Source organism: Poecilia mexicana, unplaced genomic scaffold (assembly GCF_051168715.1).
Source record: "Poecilia mexicana isolate PSO_F unplaced genomic scaffold, ASM5116871v1 scaffold_6, whole genome shotgun sequence".
Classification (NCBI taxonomy): Eukaryota; Metazoa; Chordata; class Actinopteri; order Cyprinodontiformes; family Poeciliidae; genus Poecilia; species Poecilia mexicana.
This window is the reverse complement of record NW_028263375.1, coordinates 28,506,166-28,528,561: the sequence shown is the minus strand read 5'-3', so window position 1 is coordinate 28,528,561 and position 22,396 is coordinate 28,506,166. Positions and strand designations below refer to the sequence as shown.

The window sequence follows — 22,396 nt, the reverse complement described above, 5'->3', positions numbered from 1 at the left end:
ATCGAGGTACTCGACTCATTCGAGGAATCGTTATAGCCCTAGTTATGATCCTTGTCCATTGCGACGGACGGAAGAGATGGTTTGAACCTCCTCCTCTCTCTGCTCTGCATCCACGGAGCCCCATTTTCAGCTCCTCTGCGTTGTAGTTCAGTTATTATTTGAGCTTTTGAGATGCTAATCAGCTGCTCCCAGTCGTAAAAACAATACCGTGTGGCCGAGGTTACGCATGGCACAGCCAGAAATGCAGCAGCGGATGGAAAAACCCATTTGGCGGACCAAAATAGAACAATGATTACCTTCTCTGGAATTTGTTTATCCAGATTTTTCCAATGTAGCTAACAGCGGGGTCTGGTTCCAGAGCGAAGAGGGCAGGCCTCAAGGAAAGAGTCGACCAAGTCACTGTCAGAGGAGCTACAGAAGATGAGTGGGCTCTTTTTTTTTCCCACGTTGAAATTACTTTTAAAATTTCAATTCCTATTTATGACCTCTCCTTAGACATATAAAAAGAGCGGTGTAACAGAACAGATGGAGACACGGATTAGATTTCAATGTAGTTTAATTGATGATCACCAGGCTGTTTCCCTTTTACAATGGATTTGCAGTAGTTCTAGTTTTACCAGTCAGATTTAAAGAGACAGAGATATTTTGATATTGCACATAGGAAGAAAAAAAAACAGAATCAAGATTAATACAATGCAAAAAAACAAAACAAAAAAAACAGAGAAAGAGAGAGAGAATCAAACAGAACTACTAATACAGCGTCTTCTTAACATGTTATAGGGCAAACAATAAAAGCACAGCCCAAGATTATATTACTGTAGTTCATGTCAGTACCAGTTAAGACAATAAGCATTTTTTTTCCCCTCAAATATACCTCTTTAAAATAGCGTTGTCTTTTTTATTGTTATTATTATTATTATCTTCATGTTAAACAGTTACATTCAGGATTATAACTAAATAAATCACATGCAGAGAGATTAGATGGACAGATGACACCAGATGCTGATTCTGAAATCTTCTAACGCAGCTATGGACGTGACGCAGAACCGAAAGATGCACTTTGTTCATCCTTTCTGTAGCTTGACGGTGTTTTTGTGTTGTTTCAGGAGTTTGTATGAGCTCGTCACTGACGTTGGTTTCATAAGACAAGGTAGTTTAGTTTTCTGTCAGGTCTGTTCGTTCGGAGCGATGTGTAAAGATCTGGGTTCGGTAGGTTAATAGAACATGTGGCTTTTCTGTTTCCGTCTGTATGGGTTTGGAGTTTCCATGTGTTTCAAGTCATATTCAGGAAAAAGTTGCAGCTGCAGTTATTATTTATCCGTTACTTATTTTGTGTAGTTCACGTGTTTGTAGTGGGGAAAAAAAATAAGCTTAAAGGTTTTGTTGTTCCTTAACCAGAAAAAAAAAATCTATTCTCCACCTTTAATTTTTATCTAAATTGGTGAAAAATTTTTATTTTTTTTATTTTGCCCATTTTTGTTTTTAATCCAGCAGCATTCATGTGGTCGTACCAACTCTACATTCAGAAGAAGAAAACAGATCTCCTGTACAGTGCATTGTAGCTCCTGCGAGGGTGTACAGGTCATTATTGAGCATTTCACAGCATTCTCTGACAGCCTGGAGAACCCCAAGGCCGAGTATTTGGAATCTGCCAACTTACAACACAATATTTTCACAACAAATCATTGCAACAACTCAAACCATCCATATTACAAAAAAGCAGCTTTCTCTTCCAAACTAATCACATTTTCAAAATAAGCAGTGAAAACGACCTTTTCTCAGAGACATTCAGGTATTGTTTTTGACCCTTCACTATGCCCTCCAGTAAAACAGCTCCTTCCAAACTAAGACAGTTTATTTGTGCGTTCCCAGCTTTTTTTTTTTTTTTTCTTTCCCAACCGGCATCAAAATGACAAATTCACCAACAGTGGGATAAAATAAGCTGTGTTTTTTTCTGAAGCATCACAAGTAGAGACAAAGATTACAATGAAAAGACATGAGCTTATGCATCAGCCATCTTTGATTCGAGACTAAAGTACAGCAGATGGAGCACGCAGGTTTGGAAGATGAGGTATAGAGCGCTGTTATGAGCCAGTTTTACAGCAAAAGAAATTGGCACTGGTATCCTGCTAGCATGAGGTAGCAACGATGCGTTGCCTTCTGTGGAGTTATTTGTAAGCCAAGAATAGTTTCTTGTTTATAAAATGTAAAAGCTGTGACAACAACAAGGTTGCTTAAAAGATAGTTCTTGATGGCAGCAGTGGGTGACGTGGTTCTCCACCCAGGGTAGCATGGCATGGGGATGCCTAAAGCACTCAAAAATGAATAAAAATGAGTTTTCTTGTGCTTATTTGCTTATCCAGTCAATGGAGAGTGGGACCCCCTAGTGTTCTGAAATATGTATGCAATGCCAGAAAGTACGAGCAACTGAGGCTGAGGTTAATGACAGGATTTTAAATTAAAAGGTTACTTCGTTGTTTTTAAAAGGCCATATTTGAACATAGTCATTCAAAACACTTTGACTGGTCAAATCTATTGAAGAACATAATTTGTGGTTCATGAAACTTTTTTATTATATTTATGAGGACAGTTATCCTTTCGATGCTTTTTTGGCATCAGGACTCCCTTTGATTGAGACAAATCCAAAAAACATGATGCATAAAAATTAAACTTGTGACGCCCAAAGCTATTATCGACAACGATTTTACTTCCTGAAGGGTTACGAAATGAAATACAGGGTTTGCTGAATTGTTTATGTGGAGTTTGGGGGCTTGTCCGGGGTGACATTAGTGCCAGAAACACCACTGCTTCCTGTTCAAAGCTGAGGTTTGAATCAATCTTTAACAAATAATAGACAAAAGGAAAAAAATCTAAACAATGGAAGGCAAAATATTGGCTGAAATGTAATTCTTATTCAAGCAAAAAATAAAATTAAAGTGCCTCTTTAACTCTCCAAACAACTTGCATATCTGTTAAAATAATGCTATTCTAAAACATCTGTTTGTGAACCAGCAGAGAAATCTGCAGTGCTCTAACAGAAATGTAATCGCCTACAAAGAAAAATAATTTAGTATAATTAAAAATGTCCGGCCTATGCTCACGCACACAGTCCTACACCTGACACATTCCTGCATTTCAACAGTGTCCGGTACAGCCACAGAAAAATCATTCATGCTCTTTATGACATTTCCTGGGAATTACAACACGCAGTTATTTTCTATTGAGATTTTGCTTTGTGTCGTTACGGTTAAGGGGAGGGAACATCACATTCTTGCATATTTTTTGACTCTACAAATGAATTATCTCCTGTGACGACACTGACGATCTGGACCTTAACGACGAACAAAACTCAACATTTAAACTCTCCTCTCCCGCTTCAGAAAAGTGCGTTTGTATTTGGTCTGACATTCCTCTCCACGACGACATGGATCCAACCTGATATTTCCGGGTTCAAAAGTAAATGTTGGGTTGGAAAATTCAGCTCTTTTGTTTTAGAAAAGTTTGTGCAGTCTACTCCGTCTGATATTTTCCAACTGCAGCTTTAGTGTGTGTTGAATAATCGGTTATTTGAAAGTTGTATCGGTTTGAGTCGCGCTTGTTTGTGGCTCTGCTTCAAAAAGGCTGACACGTCCCTAAAACATCCCCCGCTCTCTGAAAGCCCCACCTAAAGGCACGTAGAGTAAGAGCAGCCTCCCACAGCACCCTTCACACATTTGTTTTTCTTGTAAAATAAACCCAATCATACAAATATTGCATTTTCCAGCGCCATATTGTTACCAGTGATGGGGCCGCACAGAAGAGCTTTGCTACATTTGTCACAGGTCGCCGCCTGTTTTTCCCCCCACATCGCTTTGCTGTTGTATTGACAGAAATGGCTTAATGTGGCTGAACATAAGGAGACGACGACAATGTTTCACCTTCTTCTCACTTCGTTTGAAATTTACTGCGCTGATAAACAATAACTCTCAACGCGTACTGGAGAAATACGGCAACAAAGACAACCGCGTAGATTTAACGAAGCGTCACGTGAATCACGTCGAAGCGTTCCTCTGCCTGGCGCCTACACAGGTTTCACTTGAGCACGGACAGCCGAAGACTGAAGTAACCTACCAACACCCGAGGGCTGACTAAAGAGAGAATTAACCCTATGCAGCTCGCTGAAACCATCCGAGCTACAAATGCAAGCATCATGCAGCGGCTAAGCTGTGAAAGCCAAGAAAAAAAAAGTTTCAAAAAGAGCCGACAGAGGGCAGAACCTCCTACAACTTCAACCACAGAGGACGGGTAGGAGCAGTTTTAGTCACAAAACATCTATTTGTGTCGTTATTAAGATCATACAAATGCTACTGAGCTGAGAGCTGGACTGGTAAAGGGTGTGTTGTGTCGTGGAGGGACAAGAGAGCTTTGAATGATGTGTTCATGGAAACGGTGGCTGTGCAGTCTGTTAGCGGGTCACTGCTTAAGCAAGTCATGTTGGAAAATTCTGATTTCATTTAGACCTCAAAGGTGTTTTTTTTGGGGCGGGGGAGCAGATTTCCAATCGGTGCTTGTCAGTGGTTGGGTTTTTAGATGCTCTTGAATGGGACTGAAGCTCAAAAACTGTGTCAAAGTCAGCGAAGAAACTCACAAGCGTTATTTTGCGCGCTAACCCCAGCTACTACAAATCACAGGCCTAGGAGTTTTCAGCGACTGATTGTTACAGTGAGAAGCTTTTGAAGGAGCGTCGAGCGCTGCTTGCTCTCGCTCAAAATCCGGACGATGAGAGGGGACGGCGGGGGGATGAGACGGGCGGCGGTGATGGAGGAGTGGGTCAGGAGAAGGATGAAGCTCAGAACTCGATCTTGCAGGCGGGGAACGACTCGTCCTGCATGACGACGGTGCTGCTGGAGGCCAGAACCATGATGTTTAGGTCCTGCTGTCTCTCGTGGGTCTGCTGGTACCAGTCCCGGGTCACCTCTGTGTCATGAGTCGGTATCACTGTCACCTGTCACAGCACAATTGGGTTGTTTAATGAAAGCAACAGGAGGGAATGTTCGGCGCTTTGCAAAGTATCTGGACGTTTTGGTCAATATGACGACCAAGAATTTCAATGAGTTTACATTTCCTTGAGTCCAACAACTCAAAATGCAGCTGCAGGTTTCAATATCTATGGATGAGGGATGCACTGATCCATATTTTTCACTTTTGATACCGATACACATATCTGGGGTTTAGTTTCAGCCCATAGCGAACTGATACAGAAAAACTCTGCTGAACTGAATTACATTTTTTATTTTTTTATTTTTTTTAACACAGACATAAATGTACTCTAATTTATTTGCTAACTCTGCACCAGAGGATCACACTGGAATACACCAATGGCTTCACAAGCTAGGTCAAACATGTAAAAACAACTTTAATTTGTTCAGTCAGTGCAATTAGGAATATAACAGATAATGCAAAATAAATAATAGAGAAAATGAAACTGAACAAAAACAATAGGTTTGGTCAAACATGTTAAAAATAAACTGCCACAAAACTTCTTTCAAATGGCTCAGAAAGTGCAATTAAGAATTGTAAAGATAATGTAAAACAAATAAAGCCTGATGTCGCTCACAGTACAAAGCTTAGAATTAGACTGAAAAGATCCGCCCTTATGGATCAGGCATATTATCACCGATACTTGATCTAGAATATTTTTTCAATATCAGGACCGATACAGATATTAATATCAGATCAGTGCGTCTCCACTACAGACTGAACTTATTGTCTCTCTGAGATTGGCTCAATAAGCACTTAGCAAAAAAAAAAAAAGTTGTCGTTTCACTTTCAAGTTCAAATCATGCTCTACTCTGTTGGTTTATCACATAAGACACTTTGAGATTTGAGACCATTACATGACGAGATGTGAAAGAGTTTTAACTGTTGTAAACACTGCAGTTTCCATGTGTTCTTGTCGAACGTGTGAAGGTTTCAGATACCTGTAAATTGGAGCCCCACTGAGCTTTCCCCTCCAGCAGAGCATCCAGAACTCCACGGCTGGGCTCTCCGCTTCCTGGGTCGTTCCCGCTCACCACGTAGTAAGCAGCCCGCACTCTCTTGAAGAACTCCTGGTCCACGTTCTTGGCACTGCAGTGGTTGGGCACGTAGGCCAGGTCCACATACACGGGCGGTCCCGGGGGAACGGCTGTACTAGTTTTCTGGGAGCTGTTTCCTGGATATGAGGGAAGACACACAGTGGTGGAACGAAGGAGAGCAGCTCATTTATCAACTAAACTAATTGCTTCCAATTTGCATACAGATCTCAGAAAAATACATCATATAAGCAACATTTGCTACCAAGGCAGTTAGACTTTCTGAGTCACTGCATCCAAATAGACAACTTCGAACCTTTTGAGAAGTTTAAATTTAAACATTTTACATTCAACCAATAAGATTCTCTGACAGGAAATGAGATGACCATCTCTCAAAAGATCATAAATCAACATAAAAGGAGTATACAGTTTTAAAGGGAAAAATATTATAAAGTAGCTTTTTTAAAATGGCATGTTGAACATTATTTATACACTTCTTAACGTTAACGAAAAAAATCATTATTGGGATCACAGCGTCAGATTATGATTGCTGACCAGCTTTCCACATCTCTGGTGATGAGCTCCAGGGTTAGAAGACCTCCATACCATCACCCTAAACTTTAACTCATTTCATATATTCCCTGTTGATTTCAAATCAGGACTGTGGCTGGGCCTCTCTGAAACAGTAATGTCACTTCCAGTCAGAAGACAGATAAAATCTAAATCTGTTGGAGGTATGAATAAGTTTGCATATGTGTTGAAAGAATCCTGTTATTCTACTTTGTGTATGCTGTATGCTTCCTATATGTGTTTATAAACAATAAGAGTATTCTTTATTTTGAGTAACTATTTATTGATGATAGAGATAATGTATTGTAAAATAAAAATGTTCCTGCTTTTGAGTGCTAAATGAAAATATCTAAATCAAACATTGCTGTTTAAGGAAGTAAATCTGACTCATTCAGAATGAAAATGAGAGGCATCTCTAAAAAAAATCATTAAAAATGTAAAAGAATTATAGAATCTGTTTGGAAATATGAACTACTTTAGTTGTTTATACATATTTTAGTATAAAATGGCATGTTAAAAGTATATACCCTTTGCAGTCGCAAAAAAAAAATCAAAGTATTATCTGGTTCTTGTAGTAGAAGCTTGAAAGTCTTCTGTCTGTAAAGATTCACTCACTGAAGAGCTACTAAAATGGATGTTGTTGAAGTGTTTTACCAAAGACTTCTTCTGAAACCCTTTTATACTTCACAGGGTTGGTGTAGCAGCAATCTGTGCTTACCGATACCAAAAGACTGCTGGAATAGGTTTAATGACAAACAAGTTGGTATATTTTTACTTTTAATGGCGTGACAATCATACCCTGCCTCTCGCCTGGAACGTTAGCTGGAGATAGGTACCAGCAACCCTCCCGACCCCACTAAGGGACAAGGGTGTAAAGAAAATGGATGGATGGATGGATGGATGGATGGATGGATGGATGGATGGATGGATGGATGGAGTGACAATCGACACTTTACAATGTAGAGAGCTTTTGGGGAAAGGTCTTGATGCAGTACTTTGAAATCACAAATCTGATTTATTTATCAAAAGTCATGAACAGAAAACAGCATTCAACTCTGCCTGGGAAATTATTTGTGCGACTATATCTAAAATAATTTGAATTAGATTTAAGTTAGTCTGGGATTTGCATATTTTTCATGGTGATGCTATGTTGAATGAAATGTGGACTTTAACACACCTGAACTGCTCTTGATGCCGTTGACCAACCCTTTCCCGGGGTTCAGGAGCTCACTCCTCGAGCCTTGTGTCTCAGACATTTTGATCAGTCTAGAGCTTCTGTCTGTGTCCTTTCTCCTGAGGGAGGCGGAACGAGGTGAGCCGGAGTCCTTAGACTTCACCGGAGTAGAAGACCTCTTCCTGGCATCACCCTTACGAGCAGGAGAGGCTGACTTTGGTTTGCCCTTTCTGAGGCCTTTCTTCTTCAGAAGTTTCTCTGTGCCGCTGTGGTCGTTGAGAAGAGCCTCTGGGTCGACCATGCAGACATCTGGATGAGGCGGGTGGGGCAGGGGGTCTTTTATAGGGGCCGGGAGGGGATCGTGGGGTTTCTGAGACGAGCGTGGTGAAGATCCATGGTGGCTGCTCCCAACGCCAGAGGCAGATTTGTCCACTGGCAGATGCTCTGCATCTTCGTCAGAGTCCAGATTTCCCTCAGCAGTTATGGATGGACACTCCTCCGTTTCCGGAGGGACATCAGAGTCTGACTGTGAAGGTAATGACTCACTGACTGATGTTGGGGGTGTCTCTTCCCCGGCTAATGTGACAGCCAAACCAGAGGACATTGCTCCCGTCCCCTGGTGTGTCCCCTGTCCAGCTTCACCATGGTGACTCTGAGCGTGATGGCGCCTGTGCTTGTGCGACCTCCTTTTCACTGAGTGTTGCTCGTGCTCGTCCTCGTCTCCTTCCTGGGAGCGGTCGCTGTGTCCGTCCTCTTCACCCTCATCGCTGGAGAGGTGGTGAAGACTGGGGTTGATGAAGGATGGAGAAAGCTCACCCTTCCGGTGTTTATACTCGGAGGATGAGTAGGCCTCAGGGTAGGCAGAAGAAGTTGCTCCAGTGTTCAGGTCAGAGGGACGACCAGTCTTTATGTCTGCTTTGCTAGGTGCTTCAGTGTGATAAGACTCTGCTGAGGTGGACATTGACATACTATGAGAAGTGGCCCCCCATTCCTTAGTTTCCTCATCAGCTACTTCATCTCCGTCATCGTAGTCTGGTGGAGGGGTACCTGGATAGTCCTCAGGCCTCTGCAAAAGCTCCCAGTCTGATAAGCTGCTCTTTCTCCTTACGTCTAACCTCTCTGATGGCTTCTCTAAGAAACTTTTGTCCTCCCAGTTTTCTGCCTCCGCTTGTTTCCCAGTTTCTGTTTTTTTGCTCACCTTAGGGTCAGCTGTTTCTTTCTTATCTTCTGTACTTTCATCTTTACAAGTCTTTTCATCCAGCTTCTTCTCTTCTGTCTTCTGCTTGGTGCCCATGTCCCTAATTGTTTCAGTCTTTTCATCTTTTCCACTTATTTCTTTTTCCTCAATATGGACATCTTCCTTCATAGGTCCAGTAGCTCCGTTTGTCGTCTTATCCTTTAAATCTGTTGTGGCACATGAGGTTTGAGTGGCTCCAATGTCACTTGGTGGAGTTATTGAGGCTGCATGTTGAGTTGTTTCTGTTGTCACGGCAGGTTCAGACTCAGTACTGGTAGAGGTGATGGTGTCGGTCTTTTCCTCTGTGAACTGAACTGTACTCTCTGCTGAATACGTTTCAGTCTTTGAGGAGAAAGCCTCCTTTGGGTCAGACACTTGGATTTTTTGACATTCAATGCGGCATGGCAGGGTGCTGTCCTCCAGTTCAAGTGTTTCAGGCTCCTTGTTCTTGGACCCCTGGTCAGAGGAGTCAGCCCTTTGGAGAGGAGAGACATCAAAGTGAGTTTCTGATGTAGATGGACTGTCTGGGACATCTACTGGTTTTATGCTTGGTTGAGAAGTTGCAGGGATGGAGGTTGATATCTCAGTACTCCGCTTTATATCAGTTTTTTGCTCTTGATCCTCAGGCTTCTTGGGTGTGGCAGATGAATCCACAGATGATGGTTTGGACATTTCTCCTGCAGGCTTTGTCATCACCTCCAGGTATTCGTCCCTCTGGAAACCTCCGAAACATGAGCCTGTAGATGCAGCTTTAAATGGAAGTTCTTCCTTGCCCAAAGGTACCTCAGATGTTGGTTGAGCTAAAGTTGCAACTTTCTCTCCCAAGTCCCGGCTGAAAAGAGCAGATGTTGAGGCAGAAGATGAGTAACTGTATGATGTAGAGGAGTATGTTGAAGAAGAGTTTGTTAGGGTGGTGTAGGAGATATCTGATGAAGTAGTTTCATGTTCTGTCGTGATGTCTGTGCTCTGAACATTTTGACTTTGGCTGAAATATCTAACGTCACTTGACTCGGACTGTCTAGAGGCGTCTGGGAGGCCAGCAGTTTCTTTCTTTTCCACATTCAACCCAACCTGACTGTTCTCAGAAAGACCTCCAGATTTGCTCAACCCACTCTCAGATGGCGGAGGACTAGATGCAGGTTTGGACATTCCCTCAGAATGATCAGATGTCAAAGAGCTGCTCGTCAATGTTCTCGTAGATGTTGCTTCTGTTGTTTCTTTTGCCACAAACTGAGACTCTGGTGGATGTAAAATGCTGGTGTCATCTTCCTTTAGCGCTTCAGATGAAACATGATCTATAGGTGGCGACCTTGTTGTCGGTTCAGATAAATAGTCAACTTTGTCTTTGTGTTCTATTTTTGTTTCATCAGAATGTTTTTGAGTATCTTCTGCTGCGATACCGGCTTCATCCGTTTTAGGTGTTCTGTCTAAATCTTGACTCTTTGTCTCAGGTTTTGAAGCTGTTGTGTCTCTAATTGTGCTCTTCTGTTTGTCAGCTCCATCTGTTTTGCCCATGTCTATGACTTGTGAAGCCGAGCCATCATCAGGAGTTGTTTTACTGGCTGACTGCTCTTTGAGGAAACCTGATTCACACAACTGGGACATTTTATTTGAGTCCTCTGTCTCCTCCAACTTAGTGCTGTCAACAGAACCGCGTCGGCACATTTCTTTTTCTGACTGCTCCCTCGCTCCCTTTTCCATATCTACATCACTCGACATGTCCTCTTCTTCCTCCTCTTCATCTTCCTCTTCATCATCATCAACACTGAAATCCTCTCCCTCTACCAGCAGCCTTTTGTCCACGAGGATCTCTTTTCCCTCTGGAAAATGTAAAGACTTACAAGGAACAGAGCTGCTAATTTTACTGAAATCGGATGCCAGGACATTATCATCTATGTCATGTCCCACACACGTGGCTGAGGCACCGCTCCTTGAATCAGCTGGAGGATCTTGGCTCACTGAAGATGACACACGTTGAGGTAAAATGTCTTTTTCTGCAGGTGAATGCCGACCAGATGGAGAGCCATCTTTCTCCTTCGGACGATCAGAACTTCCCTCTTTATATTTGAATGACTCGGCATACTTTTCTTTCTGTTCTTCTGTCTTCTCCTTCTCTGTGACTTCTCCAAACGCTCCACCGGTCACCCCTAGGTCCATGTGACCCCTTAGAGCTGAAACTGTTTCTTCCCTTAATGAGGTGGCTGCCGGCTGAATGTCAGCACTGGAGGAAATTCTCTCACCCTCTTGTGTTGGTTGTGCCTGAGAAGTTGAAGCACCACCTTCCATCATTTCTTCCTTCTCTTTCTCTGATTTTTCAGGTTTGTCTTCTTTGGGGCTAAATGAGTATGACTCGGCAGATTGGGATGTTTTGTTGTCTTGCATGTTTGTGGAGAAATAGCTCTTGTCAACACAAGGTGAATCTGCTCTTTCTTCTCTCTGACTCTCTTCCTCTTGGCCTTTCTCTCTGTCTTCGTCTTTAGGGGAGGCACTTCGGCTGTGGTGGCTGCTCTTCTCGCTCTCTGTGAGGGAAACCGGGCTGTAGTCAACTCTGCTGAAGGACAGAGGTTCTTCTTTGTACTGATCATCTAATAGAAACATGGCTCCTCCAGTATCCGTCTGGCTCGCTCTTCGGTTATCATCAATGCATATATCAGAAGTGGTATCAAAGCCTAGAGAAATCTCAGCATCTTCTCTTCTCTCTGGCTCTTGGCCTTTAGGGATGGGCTTTTCATCTGGATCATACTTAGATGCACCAAAAGTTTCTGTCTCATCTCCAAGGCTTTCACTTATGATCTCTGTTTTTAAGCTCATTTTTTCACTTGAATCTGTTTTTACACTGCTGGTGGCGTCTCCAGCATCTTCAGATTCTTTATCAATCATGAAATATGAACAAGGCTGTGACAGTCCTGGAGATACCACCTCCCTTTCTCCTTCCATCTCCCTTTCTGCTTCTTTTGCTTGTTTCTCATCTGGCCTGGTCTTTTCTGAGCCACATATACCTGAGCTCAGCTCAGACGGTATGTGTTTCTCCTGCTGGAGTGTTTCTTCCACACTGGACTGGCTTTCTGTGCTCGAAAGTGTGCTGCTCCTTGGTTGGCTGTCGGTACTAGATACTGTTGACAACATGGGCTTTGTCTCAGTAGCTTGCGACGCTGGTTCTGCTTTGACAGCTGCACTACTGCAAACTGCTTCCTCCTCCTTTGATGTAACAATATCAAAAGTCGACTCCGGCTTGGCAAGTGGAGCAGCTGTGGTTTCTGTTTTCACAACATCTTTGTCAACTTCAGGTGAAAGTCTGCTTTCTTCTTTTCCAGAGTCTTTGATGTCCTCATCCAAGGACGGTTCCTGCATCGTCAGAGTGGGTATGATCACCGCAGGAAGCTGAGATGCAGGGGGCTTAGTTTGGTCACTTGTTTGTGGAGTCTGCGTTAGAGTCACACACACAGAGGAAATATCATGGTCAGATTTTCTTGACTCTACTGACAAAGGCCGGGAACCTGCTCCTCCCATGCAGATGTCCTCCTCTTCTTCATCCTCTCTGTCTTCATCTGATGACTGAACCATAAATGCAGGTTTGTAATCTGACTTGGTGGCCAACATTGCTTCTCCTGATATTTCTTGTGAAGGTTGTTTGATGCCTTTGTCCTGGTCTTTCTCCTGGACTTCCTCTTTCTCCCATTTTTCCTCTTTAGTCTGATCTGCTTCAGTGTAGTCGGGCTTTGCTTTCTCTGTGACATCATCTACTTTTATGCACACAGCATCTTTTTCTGGAACCAGCTTTACATCTTCAGCTGGTTTTGTCTTTTCTTCTTTGATGTCCTCAGTCTCATAAGTGTAGTCCTTCTCTTGCTCTTTCCCCATTTTCTGTTCTTTGCTCAGTTCGGCAACATGCGTGTCATCTTTTTCTCTCTCCATCCTCTCTTCTGAACTAATAACCTTAAATTCTTTCTCTTGTTCTTGTGGCTCCCCCTGGATGTCTCGGAAAGACATACCAATGTCATCTTTCATCACAAATCCCTGTTGTTTTCCTTCTGAGAAAGTTTCCTTCCCTGGATGGATTCCAGACAGTTTATCAGAACCTTCTTCAAGTGCATTTTCATCACCAACACGTGTTTCTTTTTTATCATCCATCTTGGATTCTGACAGAATGGGATACTTATCTTTCCCATCTTTCTCCTCTGTGATGCTAGTTGTTGGAATGTGCATCTCCTTGACGACCTGACTCTCCTGCTTCATTTCACCTTTTTCTTCTTTAAGAGCTTCAACTTTAGATGACTCCTTGTCTTTCGTGTCAGAGAGTGGTTCAGTGGTGTCCTTCATTTCTGACATGAGTTTTTGGTCAGTAGTGTCCTCCTGGGGTTGTTTCACAGAAACATCTCCTTTATCCTCCACCTTTCCATCCTTAGAAATTTCAGCAGCGTCCTTTTCTTTCTCCTTTTTATCAATAACACATTCAATAACATCAACTTTTTCATCCTCTTTCTTAAGCTTAACTACTTCAACATCAGATTCCTCTGTCACTGTCTTTGTCTCCTCTTTGTCAAGTTTTAAATCTGATGCATCATCCTTGGTTTCAACTTTCTCCTGCTCCTCTGTGGGAAGAGAAACGCCTGTCGTTTCTTTAGTTTCCTGCTCTATGCTGGGTTTCATGTCAGAAATCGTGTCCTTAGCTGTATCTTTCTCCTCCTTGGAGTGCAGGACATCTACACCATGATCGTGAGCTGCCGCTTGTTCTTCTTTGGACAATTTGATAGGGATTGCCTCCTCTTTCTCTGCTACTGTCTCTTTTGCTCCCTCTGCTGTTCCTTCAACTCCACAAAGATCTTTACTGACTTCTTTGTCTTGTTCGTCTCGTATAGTGGGAGTAGCCTCATTACCGACATCCTTTGGGGTTGCTTCATCTTTGATTGTTTTGACAGCTGGTACGTGCTCACTTACTATTGCATCATCTTCTACTATTGGAGGTGCTTTGACAGCAGATGTGACATCTTCATGTGCTTTCTGCTGCTGCTCTTCTCCTGTGATTGGTCTTTCAGGTGGAAGCGTCTTTGTTGCTTCTTTGCTTGTTGTGGAGGATTCGGTATCTTTACCTATAATTTCAGGCACTTCGTCCATTTTGGTAACTTTGACTGCATCTTCAGTGTCTTTACTTTCTTTGTGCTCTCTTTTTTCTTCAGTTGTTGGCTTAACGACAGGAATTTCCTCCTTACTTAGTACCTTTTCCTTTTCCTCAGACATACTGGACTGAACAGCCAAAGTATCTTCTATCTTCATGGCCTGCTTGTTGTCTTCTTCCGCCGTAGGTTTAAATAGGGATGCATCATCTTTGAGTGTAGTTAGATCCTTATTTTCTTCCTGGCAAGGCTTAGTGCATGGAATATCTTCCTTCTTTGAGATTTTCTCTTCCTGTTCAGTTGCTGACCTGTTTGCAGTGATCTCTTGACTCACTGCTACGTCTTTCTCTACTTTGGTGTGGCTGAATGTCAAGATTGCATCTGTACTAATTTCTTGCTCATCATCTTCTTTCCTGGTAAAAAGGGCTTTGTGTGTATCACTAATTTCTTCATCTTTTTTCGTCTCTTCTTCTCCTTGATGTGTAAGGGGCTTAGTGGGTGACGCATCTTGTTTTCCCACTTCTTTTTCCTCCTTCTGCTCTTCTTGTAGTTTGATGTCTGATGAGTCTTTCTCCTTTTTCTTCTCTTCTTTGGAAGACTCAGAAAATAGTACATCATCTGTCTTTCCCTCCCCCTGGCTCTCTTCCTTAACATCGCTGATATCTGATGGCTGAACCTTTTCAACATCTTTTTCGTGGGTCTTGATATAAAAAGTATCCATCTCTTTCTTCTCATTATCTTTTAAAATCTCTGCATCAGAAAAGTCATCCTTTTCCACCTCCATTTCCTTTAAGTCACCACCAGTTTTGAGGTCAAGTTTATGCTGTTGTATTCCGTCTTTCTCTGTCTGTTCATCTTTGGCTTGTTTGCCCTCAGAAAGCACACCTTCTTTCTGTACTTGCTCATTGGTTTTGGTCTTATCTTTTTCTGTCTCTTTGTGATCATATTTAATAGTTTCATCAACAGCTCCAGTATCCTTTGGTGTAGTGTCATAAATATCCTCCTTTATGGATATTTTCTCTGCCTTCTCATCCACGACAGACGTCACGGTTGAAACCGATTCCTGAATAACAGATTTTTGATTTTCTTCTTCCTTGGGTTCTTTGCAACCTGGGACCTCATCCGTATCTTTTTCATGCGCTGCACTGGTGACTTTAATAGCACATTTATTGTCATCATCATCCTTATCATCATCATCATCATCTTTTTTATCATGATCTAAGGAACTACTCTTCTCCTCTGGGAATTTACTTGACCCAGGCACTTTAGGTTCCTTCTCTCCGGTATGGCTGAAAGGATCCTCTTTGTCAGATGATGGGAGGGAATCCTCTTTGGCCCCAACAGGTAGTATAGTTTCTGTTAAAGACGATGCAACTGCAGACATTAATTCTGCCTGTTTCCTTTCGTCTTTTGGCTCTGATGCAATATCTTTTTCTGCCTCTTTTATCGCTACCGCCTCTTTAATGTCCCTTTCAAACGATTCATCCTCAGATATTCCAGACACTTCTTCAAACTGGCCTACTTTCTGTCTGTCTACTTCTTTCTGCTTTTCACTTTCCTGGTCATCCTTCATTTTGGTTTGGCTGTCCTTTGTGGTAACTTCTTCAGAAAGTGCCTCCTCCTTAAGCAACTCAGAATCCAGGAAAACCTTTGTCTTGGTTTCTACTGGAGACTGATGAATTGGAGAATGAGCAGCACTCGAGGGTCCGGACTGTGGAGGAGAAGCCATTTTCACAGTGATGTCATCCGGACTGAAGCAGCGCTCTTCGCTCTCTGAGGTTACTGAGTCAGATCCAAAGGGTCTTGTAGGCACAACAGAGGAAATGTCTTTAGGAGCTACTGCATCGATGTTTTCCTCCTCCACTGGTAGATGGTCTGGTTTGATGTCATGATGAGTCTTTTCTGGAGATCTACTGCCAGAAAGCTCCTCATTGTCTGTTTTTTTGCTCTGCAGCATTTGACATGTAGCATAACCTTCTTGAAGTTTTTCAAGAGAAATGTCAACGTTAGGGGTTTGGTCTTCTTCTTCCTCTTCGTCTTCTTCTTCCTCCTCCTCTTCTGTCTTGTCAGGAGCTTCAGTTACCATCTTCTCCTCTGCAATGGGGAGCTGTAAATCATTAGACGGAGACTTGGACAGTTTGTCTTCTTCTAAGGAAGGTGGAGACAGACTGCCTGCAGAGGGTGGCTGCTCTTTGCCTGGGCAGGTGCTTACTGCCGTTGAAGAAGAAGTCGGGGTCTTGAGCGGTTCCTCAGCAGGGGCTGCGGCAACAGATGCCACTGACTGATCGTCCGCAATAGACGTAGGAAAGGAGGACATTTTGTCATATTCTGTGATGGACGTTGCAGAGGACACATGCTCCTCCTCTGCCAGGGGAGCAGTGATGATGTTGGTGAAAACAGACACTTGCTCCTGCACACCTGGAATGAAACCTTTCTCTGCCATGGCAGCTGCCTGCATCTCTCGCATGCCATGAATGTCCACAAAGGAACCCGTCTGATCTGGAACAGAGATGTCGTAGACACCAACGTCATACTGGAGGTGAGGGATTCTCTCCTCCGCCTCCTCATGGATCTCCTCATCAGAGATGGTCTGCTCTGTCTCAGAGTAGCCAGGGATCATCTCGTCCTGGATGTAGAAGACGGGTTCAGCTGCAGCAGCTCCTTCCGTGGCCGCAGCAGAGGGAATCTCACCCGTTTTGTTTTCGGCTTCATCTTCAGGCTTGACTTTGATCTCTTCGTCTGCTATCACATCTAAGTCCTCTACCTCTTCCAGTTCAGGTTTATCCAGCCCCTCCTCTTCTTCCTCCTCCTCCTCCACCCCTGCTTCTTTTTCCTCCTCTTCTTTTCTGGATGGAGTCGTTGGGAACTCCTGTGCTGTCAAAGCTTTGTTGGACAAATATTCTGATTTCTCCATTTCTTCCGTCTCATGTTTCCTGTCAAGTCCATCGTCCTTTGCCTCTGTCCACTTTGATTCATCTTCATCCACACCTATTCCCATGTCCTCCTCCTCCTCCTCCTCTTCCTCCAGGGCTTTCTTTTCTGCAGCGGGGGACTCTTCCTCCACCTCCTCCTCATCCTGAGATGCAGCTCCCTCATCCTCAAATGTTTGAGCTTCTTCTAGTTCTTTCTCTTGAGCTGATTCTTTGTCTTTCCCTTCAGCTTTTACTTCTGCATCTGGAGCTGACGCTGCCTTTTCAGGGGACTTTGGTTTCTGTGGGATTTCTGAAACTGCATCTGGCGCTTCGGCCTTCTCTTGGATTGGGCTTTCTGCCGTTGGCCCAGGGGAAACCTTATCACTCACAGGTAGCTCTGCTGATACAGCTTTTCCTTCATCTTTTTTCAGTTCTTCAAAATCCTTGCTGAGGTCTTCAGGTGTGGATACAGCTGTTGTACCCCTAACAGCAGCTTTTTTCTCAGTGGGTTCGGGTTTAACAACCACAGGCTTCACTTCGTCTGCTTTGGGCTCAGCAGGTTCAGCCTTTGTGGCTTTGCTTTTTATTGTCTTGGTTTTACTTGACGCTTTCGCTTTATGTAAGGTCTTTCTGACTTCAGGTGTGAGAGGTTTCAGGTCAGGTTTGGTGATTTTCCTCAGCTCAGGTTTGGATGTATCCTTCTTCTTGTCCTCTTTGGACTTGGCCTCTTTCTTGTCATCTTTTTTGGCAGAATCATCTTTCTTTATTTTCTTTATCTCTTTCTTCTCCTTGTCTTTCTTCTCGTCCATCTTTGACGCCCTTTCCTTCGAATGCTTTTTCACAGTTTTCTCTTTCAGTTTTTTCTTTTCTGGCACTTCAGTTTTAGATTTTATCGTTTTGGCTGGCTTCTTTTCCTCTTTTTTCTCTACAATATTTTCCTTTATAGAGTCACTTTTTGCTTCTGTTGCGTTTGACACATCGTCCTGTCCATCAGCTTCTTTCTTTGAGGTCTTTGCTGTGGTCTTAGGGGAGGATTTGAGACTTTCTTTGCTATCCGTTCTTTGTTTTAACTTGGTTTGCTTAATAACCGATGGAGGAGCTCCTGAAGCAATGTCCTTTTGCGTGGCTACAGGGTACCTCAAGTAGTCGAGATGTTTTAGTTTTTCCAGTCCCTCTAAGATCTTGTTTTGCGGTGCATTCCCAGGGAACAGCACTCTGATGATCTTTTCTGTAGGGTTGGCAGGTAGCCACACAACTAAGGCTGTAACTGATGTCAAGTAGGGCACAGATATTTCTCCTTCCTTCCCACTGGGCAGCACAATGCCAGTTTTGGCCTTGCTATTGCCAGCCCACTTCTGCATTAAAAATTGCATCTCTTTGCTATCTTTTACTGGGTTAAGAATATACATATCTAACCTCCCAACTCCCATCTTATGAAAAAGTGTAATGGGCTCGATGGTGTTGCTGACCACTCGATACAGGGGCTCTGGCTTGATTCCTAGTTTACTAAGGTGCTGCAGAGTAAGCGAGGCCTCTTCGATGCTGCGTTTCACTTTGAGATTAGACTCTGGTAAACGGAGCTTCTCTGGCACGTTGAAGAAGACTACGCCAAGCTCTGGAGAAATCAGGTTTTTCATCCAGTCGCTGTAGTTTGTGGAGCCTTGTGACTGCTCCTCCTCCTGTTCTGCAATCTTCCTCTGAAGAAGCCCGTTGATACCCGGGAGGTTGTCGGCGCCGATGTGGGTGAGCAGAATCGAGTCGATGCGGTCCAGGTGACGGACCAGTTTCCAGAAGCAGGATTTCCTCTCGGAGCCTCCGTCCACTAGGATGTTGAAGCCGTTCACGGCAAAGAGCGCCGAGTCTCCTCGTCCTCCGGGAAAGATGTAGCAACATGGCTTCGACAGTTTCAGGAAGCCTCCGGAGGTGGGGGGCTCCAGCAGGTCGAAAGGCGAGGGGACGTCTACAGTTTCAGAGACATACTCTGTGAACTCTGTGACACCCTCCATCTTGGGGAGAACAAGCTCTGGGTTTAGCTTGTACTCCAGGAACTCCCGCAGGGTCTGCTGCTGTCCCACGGAGCTCCAGCCCACCTCCCCACGGCAGGACACGGTGAGTGTTGCCTGCTGCTTGGGGGCTGCTGTTCCCAGCAATTCACTGACCTGCAGAAAAGACACCAGAGCATATTGTAGTCAGTGTTGGCATACATTAACATGGAAAATTACTGACAGACTGCTGCATCCTAAATGCACAAAGGAGCGTTACCGCAGGTCCTTCCTCCCAGCAACTGTCGGACTCTATAACCATCACTCCTCCCAACAAACTCAGTAAGTATTTACACATGCTGGCGTTTTCACAATCACCTACTCTGTTCTTACCTATTTTCTAAAGAACATTTTTGCTGTTATTGCACAGCTGTTTTTCTGCACTGATATACTGTATTCTAAATAGTCTGTCTTTTTAAATGTTAAATACAAGTACATATGATGTACATTTTTTTTAAAAAGTGATCCGACGCACTTGCACATCACTTGAATTGTGAGTCTGATCTGTCTATTCTTAATGAATGAACAGTTTTCCTGTTGCAGTCTTATACAGGGTCTGGGAGTACCAGTATTCAAATCTGCACACAGATTCCTTATCTAAAGGATTTAGGTCTGGACTTGGAGTCAGTCTTTTTATTACATGAGCATACTATAACTTAAACCATTCCATTGTTATGTCATCCCAAACAGCGTGGTGTTGCCACCTCCTTGCTGCGTGAGGATGATGTGTTCAGGATAATGTGTGGTAGAATTGATTCTGCTATAATATGACAATGTGAATACTTTTGCATATGACTAAATATCTTTCAGTTTACCAAAGCTGAGACCTTTTATTTGTGTTGTAACTGGTAGTCAGAGTTTTTTTTTCCATCCTGCGACACCTGTCCTGGTCATATTTCACAAATCAAATATTTAATTTAAGATGGATTGCGTTCATTCAGCTGATAGTTGGTGCTGAATGAATCTGTCCTTGCGTTGGTGTAGGATATAACGTCTCACCATCCAGACAGAATAATGATAGGTTTGGCTTCTGTTGAGTTTGCTTGCTCCTTTTCTCCATTCAGCCAGTGTCCCTCAGAAGGAGTCAATTAAATGTGGTGGTGTCACCATGGCAACGCAGAGGAGCAACAGGGGAAAGTTTCCTTCCAGGTTCGCTCTGTTTTTAGCTTCATCCATCAGTTTTCTGCAGATGATTTGCGCCATCAAGAAGAACCTCCCCATAGCATTATGCTGCCACTACTGTATTTCAATGCTGAGTGCATGTGAAATACAGTAGTAGCAAGGTCATCAATACAATGTAGGGCTAATCTCTTGACTGTGTTGGATTAACTGATTATTGATTGAAAAACAAAAGAAATATATGTATTTTTTTAACAGAATTTGAACCAGGTGAAACTTAAATTGTGCCACTTGAGTAGGTTTGGGCAGAATGTATTTACAAAGTTCATTGTAGTTTTTTAAAGTTTTTACTTAATTACTGCTCTGAATATGTTCTTTCAGCTACTGGCCTTTAAAAAAAATGACTAAAAATGTTTCAGCCCCGTTACCTTGGACTTGCTATTACTTCCATTTTTAAAAGTTGTACAACTTTGAGTTGGCCTATTGCATAAAATCTCCCAAAAACACCTTGACGGTCATAAAAATGGTGCAATCTCTGCAACAAAGACTCACTGCAGGATCAGCAAAGATCTGTGAAAAGGTCTGATGGGTGAAAAATCCGGTCTGGAGAAGAAGGCCACCGTGATCCGAGCTCTGGCCGCTCAAGACCAGCAGCTTGTGTCCTGCAGAATCTGTCACAAGAGACTGAATCTGGGGCGAAGAGAAGGAAACGGAGAGAAAGCGACAGTGAGGACGGTTAAAGGAGGAGCGGCACGATAAACGTGTCAGAATTAATGAGATCTAGCAGAAATGTCAAGAAAATTAGAAGTCCTTGGTTTTGTTCTAAAACTGCTTCGTCGTCAGGAAGCGTCCACCTCACCTCCGATACAACGGTGTCGTCTGACGGGTTCACAAGCACCACGATCTCTAGGACATCGCTTTTATGGTGCAGAGTCCTCTCTCCTGTAAGATGAGAAGCAAAACATGGCGTTATTGTTTCAGGGTGGTAGACCGGAAGCAGCTCAGGCCTGATGGCGAACAATCTGACTGGCAGGTTGCCAGACCTTAGCCTGTGTGGTGTGTGGACTTCCTGTTGGAGCACATCCAGACATGAGTGTGAGGAAGATTTACTATACTGGCATCTCCACCTTATGTGGGGCAATCCCTATAAAGAGGCAATCAACCCACTTGTGCCTCAGTGCTAGAAAAGAAGCAGGAAAGAGGTCATTGGTTGGTTGCCTCAAACCAGGAAGACATTTACACACTTTACATCCAATTGAACTGCATATAATTAGAGATGCAAGTCTTTCAGTGTTTAGCTATTCAAATCAGAAATGATTTCCAATTCAGAAACCAATTTTTCTGTTCAAACCGTCTTATGTGACTGATAAGAGGAAAAGACAGTGAAAACAAATAGAACAGTTTTTTAAAACAATTCCATAATGTTCCACAGACTGTATCAAATTCAATCAGTTTGAGCAAAAATAGGTTTGTGCATCAAATTCTGTAACATTAAGCATTAAGCTAAACTAGCTGCCTGGGATTTTCTTAACCCTCCTGCGGTCTTAGCATGATGCTAGAGAGAAGCACAGCAAATCTGACAGTAGGACAGCGGGCGACGTGGGGGGGGGAGTGTCCCGTCAGACCGTCAGTTTCCAAAATAACACACACAAAAAAACCTTGTAAAAGTGCAGTTCACTCACTGAAGCTTTTCAGAAGTAATTTCATCCATGAAAGAAATTATTTTACTCTCAATCAATTACCGTCTGTGACTTATGAGTGTCTCAATAAGTTGCAGATTAGCAGATGATAATCACTTTGCGTTTGTCTGTCATACAAAATCCCATTTAAATACACCTTAAAACCATCTACCAAAAAAAAAAAAAAGACTTTTAATCTGCTGGCCTGTGTATAGCGTGGTTAATGAGAGGGGATCTAATCACAGTGATGGTCAAATGTGAATAAAAGAAGCTGGACCTGCAGATACTGATACTTCAGCAGAAATAGGGCCACAGATGTGTCTGGTTTCACAGTGTGTGTGCTTTTAAAGCAGGGCTTCTCAAACAGCATTAGACTCAGGCCAGGGACCCCCTTAGCAAAAACCCAAGAATGTGTCTTTTCTTACGTTTTTTTACTATACAATAATTATAAAAAAAAAAAAAAAAAGTAAAACATAAATGCTGCATCATACTTTCC

At 43.1% G+C, this 22,396-nt stretch overlaps 1 protein-coding gene across 1 annotated transcript; it reads right to left on the bottom strand.

Annotated features, from left to right (window-relative positions):
* Nucleotides 1-538: 538 nt before the first annotated feature.
* map1ab (microtubule-associated protein 1Ab) lies at nucleotides 539-21,159 on the bottom strand. The gene is made up of 5 exons (XM_088006746.1): nucleotides 21,081-21,159; nucleotides 20,774-20,911; nucleotides 7,791-19,219; nucleotides 5,961-6,186; nucleotides 539-4,984 (listed from the first exon to the last, which is right to left on the bottom strand). The coding sequence occupies exons 3-5, from the start codon at nucleotides 19,064-19,066 to the stop codon at nucleotides 4,829-4,831; spliced, it is 11,658 nt and encodes a 3,885-aa protein (XP_087862872.1). The 5' UTR covers nucleotides 19,067-19,219; nucleotides 20,774-20,911; nucleotides 21,081-21,159; the 3' UTR covers nucleotides 539-4,828.
* Nucleotides 21,160-22,396: the final 1,237 nt, after the last annotated feature.